The sequence below is a fragment of the Halyomorpha halys genome, unplaced genomic scaffold (assembly GCF_000696795.3).
Source record: "Halyomorpha halys isolate HHAL.00 unplaced genomic scaffold, Hhal_1.1 Scaffold7.1, whole genome shotgun sequence".
NCBI classification, from domain to species: domain Eukaryota; kingdom Metazoa; phylum Arthropoda; class Insecta; order Hemiptera; family Pentatomidae; genus Halyomorpha; species Halyomorpha halys.
In genome coordinates this window covers 2,052,806-2,060,043 of record NW_027110368.1, presented here as the reverse complement: position 1 = coordinate 2,060,043, position 7,238 = coordinate 2,052,806, and the positions used below count along the sequence as shown (strand labels likewise).

Genomic DNA, 7,238 nt, shown 5'->3' with positions numbered 1-7,238 from the left:
TTAGTATAATTTATGTTTCTAAATTTAGTATTATTTATTATTAAAATTACTTTAATTTTATTGGACTCCTTCAAAAATTTTCTATTTAACCAAGATTACAAAAACTTTTCCAATTTTAGATTTAAGTTAAATTTTCAACCCGAAATTCAATCGAATGAACCTTTTGATCTAAAGTTCCTTATAGACTTACAACAAAAGAGCTTTTTTTAACATTTAATTTTAAATATAAGTTTACACATATACCTTCTGACATACGCAAGAGGCAGAGTTTGAGAGGGAATTACGTATAAGGAAAATCCGAAAATTGTATTATTGTTTTTAAAAAAAATCTGTTTATTTTCATGCACGTTTTTCGGCATGTTCGAACACAGACACGCATAAACAACCATAGGTGTGACCTTTATTCTAAAATTTATCAAAAAATTCAATATGTTCAATAAAAGTTGACTTATAGTACAAAATATTTATATAAACGTTTTAGCACAAAACTTTTGGAAAGATTATTTATTATACTCTTAAATTTTAATTATGTCAAGAGAACTTTTATATCAAAATTTAGAATATGGATGTTCTCTTATGACCTCTATAATAAAAAAATATAAAAATAGCTCTTAGCATCTAAACTGATCCAGAAAAGTTTCCAAGAACGAAAACGTTTTCAAACAGACCCGCGGATCTAATATTTTATATATGAATATTCCATTATGTCTACATTTGAGGCGTACGGTAATAAATTATGGTAATCGATTTTGATATTATCGGCTTAAAGGCTGATGTCATAAATTGTTGAAAGAATCTTTAGGAAATTTGTTTTCTTAAGACAATAATAGATGTTGATTTGTTGATGGTGGACCATAGATTAAAGAGAAAATTGAGTTTAGCCAGAACCTCTGTCTATTACTCCCTGATGAAGACCTGAAATTGAGGTCGAAACGTCGGCACGAATAAATATATTTTGTTTATTGGCTAACCGCACCCTCCCCCCTCCTCACCATCTTCTCCACAAATATTGATATTAAGTTATTATGATGAGTGGCTGCTGGTTTGTTTGTACAAAACATTGTAATTAAAAAACATTTTAATATTGCAAAATTTTCTATTTTATCACCCACAAAGTTTTAAGACTGAACGCCAAATTTATAATTACAGTATAATCCCACTGACCCGGCTCCACGGATTAACCGACGATAAAATAAAATAATTTAAACATGAAACAAAACTATTATTTTTAATAAAAAATACATAGGTTCCTATGTGGCTATTATAAAAAATACTTAATAAAAAAAAACTAATTCTGTATGTTTTTCGGTCTGTAGCCAAATTTTGATCCAGGCATCGATCGGACCATTAATCTGATTTTGATAAAATTGTCAGGGAATACGTGGGCTGTTGCCTACTTGGTTTATATCGATCTTATCAGATACGGCCACTACTTTCGCTTCTGTTTTGGTAAACGTATTTTTCTGGGCATACTTTTATTCCGAAAATGGGTCGTCCGATTTTTCCCTAATTTGGAGGAAAAATAGCGGTAAGTTTTGTATATTTATAAATATATTTATTTTCAGTGTCTTTTAGTATTCTCATTCAATAAATTTTTAACATAAAAAGAATGTTCATATTTTTTATGATAAAGATTTATAATTTATTGCTCAAGTATCTCCAGAAAAAGGCTTCAAAATTAGCCTACATATATTTTAAATTATTAGATAGTTATCTATGTATATGGGGTCTAATTACTTAAATGAATTCACCAAGATCATTTATTCCATTCACTTTTTTAGTTATTTACACACATATTTACTTTTGTATATTTATTTATCTAGTTTTATTGCTTTACAGTTGTGAATTATTTTTTATATAGTACAAATAGTCAGATTTTTAGGATATTTCTCGTTATAAGAACATTTGATTTTTATTTTATATTTTTATCTTTTTTAATATTCTTAATATAATAGCAATAACATCTTTCGATGTAAACTCCACATTACATACATATAGTATGAGGTTTCGTATTTTGTCTATTTAAATTCTAGCGGGATATTATACTATGCAAAAGGGCAGGAAATAATCCAGATTATAAATAGTTTATAGTGACTTTTATAAAGAAATTTTCATTTGCATTCCTAAATTCCATTTCAATATTAGTGAATAACTTACTTTATATGTTTTCATCTATCACATTTATAAACATAAATGAATTTACTAAAAAAAATAAAATAAAATTCTTAAATCCAAATTTATTTATCGATTACACAGTTCATGGTCATAAAAACCAAGATAAGAGTGTGTTTGTGTAACTTATGACGGCCCTGATTACTCGAATGTTATTTTTTGTAATCCCTAAAAACTAAAAAGATTTTAGGTAGATTCTTGTAATAATGTTGTATTAAGCTAACATTACCTATCTTAAATTTTGGGTTATGATTTTGATAAGTAGGTAATGTTTTAATCATGTGTAACGAATGAGCCTTTGATTTTATTTAGTTTAGATGTTTTATTATATTTTTGTTGATGTAAGTTGTAAGCTGAAATGACCATCAAACATCTTTATTGCTCAGAGACAAAAGAGATGTGATCTGCAACTCTATAAATATTACCAGCTCGAATAGTAAAAACTGCTGAGCAACAGAGTATGTCTAATGAGTATAAATAAAACTGCATTTTTAAATAATTACAGCTTATGTCTTTATTGATCTGATAGTTCTGTAGAAATATTTCTGGTTTGCGAAAATAAAATATTATAAAATCTAAACTGATCAATCTTCCCTTTGAGATAAAATGTAAAAAATCATTAAGATAATGATATCTGTTAACTAGTTCCTTTGAGATTCGATCCATTGCACGCATAAGCTGCTCATGACGCTTGCAGTATTTTAGTAGGTTCAGAACATATTAAAGTTGAACATTAGAATAGTTCAGTGTTTTGTTCATTATTCATGACTTTTTGTTGGCAGCCTCAGCGACCAGGGACACGAGATGGAACCATCGCAGGTCGAACGAGGCAGGAAGACTTCAGGTATGTTGTTTTATTATAATTTATTCGACCAAGTCAAATTTTCATCAAAGGTTTATAATAATTTATTAATTTCCCTTATCTAGTATTGCAGTCGCCGAAAAATTGGAGTCTTAATTTTCAACTCAAATACCCGTTTTCAGGTCCCCAGAATCTAAATAAGTCCTGTGAAATAGCCAGTGTGTGTTTCTGTGAACAACCGTGGATGAAACGAAAAATATTCTCAAACTGAAATTACTCGTATTTAAGCAAGGTTGAGCAACTTTATTATTAAAATGTGCTTATCGGGTGTGCCAATTTACATCATTCACTTTACTCTTATTTTGAAATTTTAACGATTTTGATTTATTTAGATCAGATTATCAGATAGGTCTTAACCTTATGGAATAAAGAATTTTCAAAATGGCTTCTTTTAAAGTGTAATAAAAAAAATTTTTATTAATAATTAAACGTCTCTCATTGATATTAGTAATACAAAATTTATATAAAATTGAACAATAAATTACTTTATTCATTTTTGCACAGGTTTTAAATCATTTTTAGCTATACCTTATTTTCCTTTTATTTCATTTTATCTATTCTCTGACGTTGTTTCATCGTTTTAGCCGTTTGTATCATTATTAGTCCTTATGAAGCCTTTCGAACTGGGACGAAACGTTGGTTCACAATGAATAGTTTATTTACTGTATGAATTATTTTGATGGAACCCAGACCGTTTTTAAATTTTTAAAGAATTTGGTTGTTAACTAATAGAGATAGTTCCGTTTCCTGTTTTCATTGTTTCCTGAAACTATTCAGTTTTTTTTTTACTTAAATTAACAAATATAGTTAAATATTTTAAGGGGAAGTATTTCCACCCTCAATAATAAAGCCAACTTTAATATATAAAACTTACTTAAATGGAAAATCCTCGCTTACCTAAATAAATAAAAAAATTATTATTAGATATGTTATGATGGAATTGTAAAAGGGACATAATTTAGACGTAAGTTAAATTAAAAATTAATGATTTTACTTATTGAATTTTTCACTATAGGTACATGAATAATATTATTTTAGACTTTAGTTATATTTGAATTTTAGATGGGAATTGTGAGATAAATTGCATCTAAATAACTAAAGAACATTTTGCGTTTTTTTTTTATACACCATTTGTTATTGTTCTGCATAAAAACTGTCATTTGGTGTCCTAACTCTATAACAGATCTTAATCGTAATGGAAATATTTAACAACGATCACACTTTTAACACACAGATAAAACAGAAAGGGCATTATCAGTAATTTTTTTTCTGACCTCAGTGATTATGCAGTACGTTTAGTTAGATCTCTATTGTTAGCCATGTTATTTAATGTGTATAAGACAAAACTCTAATGATAGTAGGTCATGGAGTTCGGGTCACGATTAAATTGTTTAAGGTTGTTTCACCAATCTTATAAACATAATTGTTGACACATCCGGAACTCCGGTAAAAAGTAAAAAAATAAAAAAAAAAAAGACAACCGATATAAACTTCTTAATAAGAAAGAAGATTATTATGCATATGCAATGCATATCACTTTGTACACATTTGTGGGTCGAAAGTGAAATCGCATCTATGAATAACAGAGCCTTTCTCTACATGCTATAGCTCCTAGCAAATACATAACGTTGCATGTATCTCTGCATAACGACGGAGAAAGCTCCCTACCTCTCAGTATATAGAAAATAAAGAAAGTATATCAATGTATTCAAGGAAAAGTCTTCTGTTTCGTTCAATGTGGAAGGCTGCTATACCGACTACTTTATCAAATTTCATTATTAACTTCACTAACCATCAATGTTTATTAAAAATATGCTCGTTCACTACTCATGAAGGCATGCAGTAGCGTACTGTCCCCAAGCACGGATAATCCTATTTCTGTACTAAGTTTTTATAAATTAAATAATCAAAAAAATAATAATCTCTACAAATACAACCCATAAAGGATCAGGGGTGCAGTATTATAATAATATTCTTCCCTATTTCTAGCTAGGTTCCTTGACTGTCGGAGTTCCTTCCCTCTCGCCCTATTGACTCGCTCAGTATAGTCGAGATATGACATCCTAGGGCGAGCCTTTGGTCCTCTGTCATCTGGGATACATTCCATGGTCTTTAGAGGATTTCTGTGGTCATCCATCCTGATAACATGACCGAAGCACTTTAGCTGATGAGTTTCCAGGAGCTCTTTCAGTTCCTGAGGAATCCTTTCATTGCAAACTCGGTCCCTCCTTGTTTTCTAATAGTCCTTCGCATAAATTTCATTTCGGCAGCGGTGATTCTGCTCTCCTGTCGGTCTGTTAATATCCAACTCTCCGCTCCAAACAAAAGTACGGGTAGATTTACTATCTTGAAGATTGTAGCTTGAAGTCTTTGCCTACTTCTCTCTTCTCTACACAGTGTTACATATCTGGTAGCAAACTGCAATTGCCTTGTTAATCCTATTAGTTATTTCTGCGTCTACCTTTTCAGATCCATCTATCACTGTACCCAGGTATGTGAAGTCTGTCACCACATCAAATTCTTTTCCATTACAACATAAAAATATCAAGTTGTAATATTTTTTATAATTTTAAATAAAGAATATAAGTTGGATAATGTCTTAGAGCCAATTTGATTTAATAACCATACAAATAATTTTATATTTTTCCTTTCTGGACAGTTACTTTTTTTTTTTCATCTATTCTACATAATTTTTTTTTTAATTAAAAAAATTCTATTTATTGATAGATGTTACAATCTGCCACACCGTTGTGGGCAGTTGGTAATAGTGATAAATGATCACATTCATACTAAAATAAAATAAATCCCAGCGCATCCCTCTCGCCGCATCACTGGTAACCAGTGGAGGCTGAGCAAGTGCGCTAAAGCTCTACATCAATAAAATAATGTTTTCCAAGTTTCGGAATGTTCATTCATCTTCAGGCGCTGATTCTAAAAAAAGTTACAAAGTTTTGTTAGATTTAAATTCATGAAAATGGCCCATTATTAACTGTTAACTTTTTACTATTGATAATTTATTTTCCTTTTTTTCTTATTTTTTTTTTGCTTTTTTTTTTTCTTATTTTTTTTTTATAACACTTTAAAAATGCAGTAAATTTCATAAATTACTTTCAACTAACTTGTTAAACTAGTTAATAAATAATTCGTTATTTATTTAAAAAGTAGCTAATGTATTTTTGGTAAATAAAAAAGGTCCTAATAATCCAATTACAGTTCATGTTAAAATTGGGATTAATTTTTTCTTAAATGCCCCCCCCCCCAGTTTTTTTTTATGTTAGTTCAAGCTGAAAATTACTTCCATTAATAAATCACACGATTAAATCATAGTTACTGCTCCATTTCTATACATTAGAACTTTTGTTAATCATTCTCGTATTAACTGTCCTTCGGATAAACCAGCGTAGTGAGAAAAAGAGACTAAGAGGAGTCAGCGATCCCTGACTTCCTGTTCTTTACTGGGTTTAATTACTAGAGCTTATTATTTACTATAGAAAACCTCCATAGCATTCTAGTAACTTTGTTTAAACTTTCGTCACTTCAGTTTCACCTTCTTTTTTGCATTTCGATTAATTATGAGTTAAAATTTTTTGAACATGGAGACGCGCCTGCAGGCTCTTAAGAGATTGGAGAGTCTGTCAAAAGACCGATTTTTCTCCGCACAATTATTACATTTTGAAAACCTACGATTTGGAGGAAAGTTGTTAGTGTTGTTACGCTCCATTATAAATTGTATCAACTATTTTTACTTCACCACACGGAAAAGTATTTTCTTGACTTTTTTGTAGTTTCAAAGTGCTCCTTATGTTGATTTTATTCTCAAACAACTAATCAAATTTATTGAAAATATAAATAATAAAATTTATTACAACTCCTTGAAATAAGTTATTTATGTGCCTACCTATTCAGTAGAATCCAGCGAGGAAGCTATGCTATCCTATGCATTCGTCAGAGCTTTTTCTATTTCATTATTGGATTCTACGCGTCTTGAAACACAAAACCACTAAATTTGGGGGAGTTTTATTTTTTATCTTTTTATCTTAGTCGATTACAAAGTTTCATTATTAAAAATATTAAACGCTGATGACACATGCATACTGTCTGTAAACAACGACCCAACTAATGCATCACAAACACTACAGACACACACAACTTCTATTGAAGAATGGTTTCAAAACTGGAGAATCAAAATAAATCCTGACAAATC

The 7,238-nt window shown here is 29.8% G+C and overlaps 1 protein-coding gene across 11 annotated transcripts in view; it reads left to right on the top strand.

Annotated features, from left to right (window-relative positions):
* LOC106677306 (aquaporin) overlaps positions 1-7,238 on the top strand; it is a gene marked incomplete at its 3' end in the record, with an annotated part of 133,659 nt that overhangs the window by 98,813 nt on the left and 27,608 nt on the right. For 9 of the 11 annotated variants that reach the window (XM_067048539.1, XM_067048544.1, XM_067048533.1 and 6 more), the window contains 1 exon segment: positions 2,955-3,016. In XM_067048539.1, the coding sequence (XP_066904640.1) occupies positions 2,955-3,016 (62 nt within the window). 11 annotated transcript variants of the gene reach the window in all.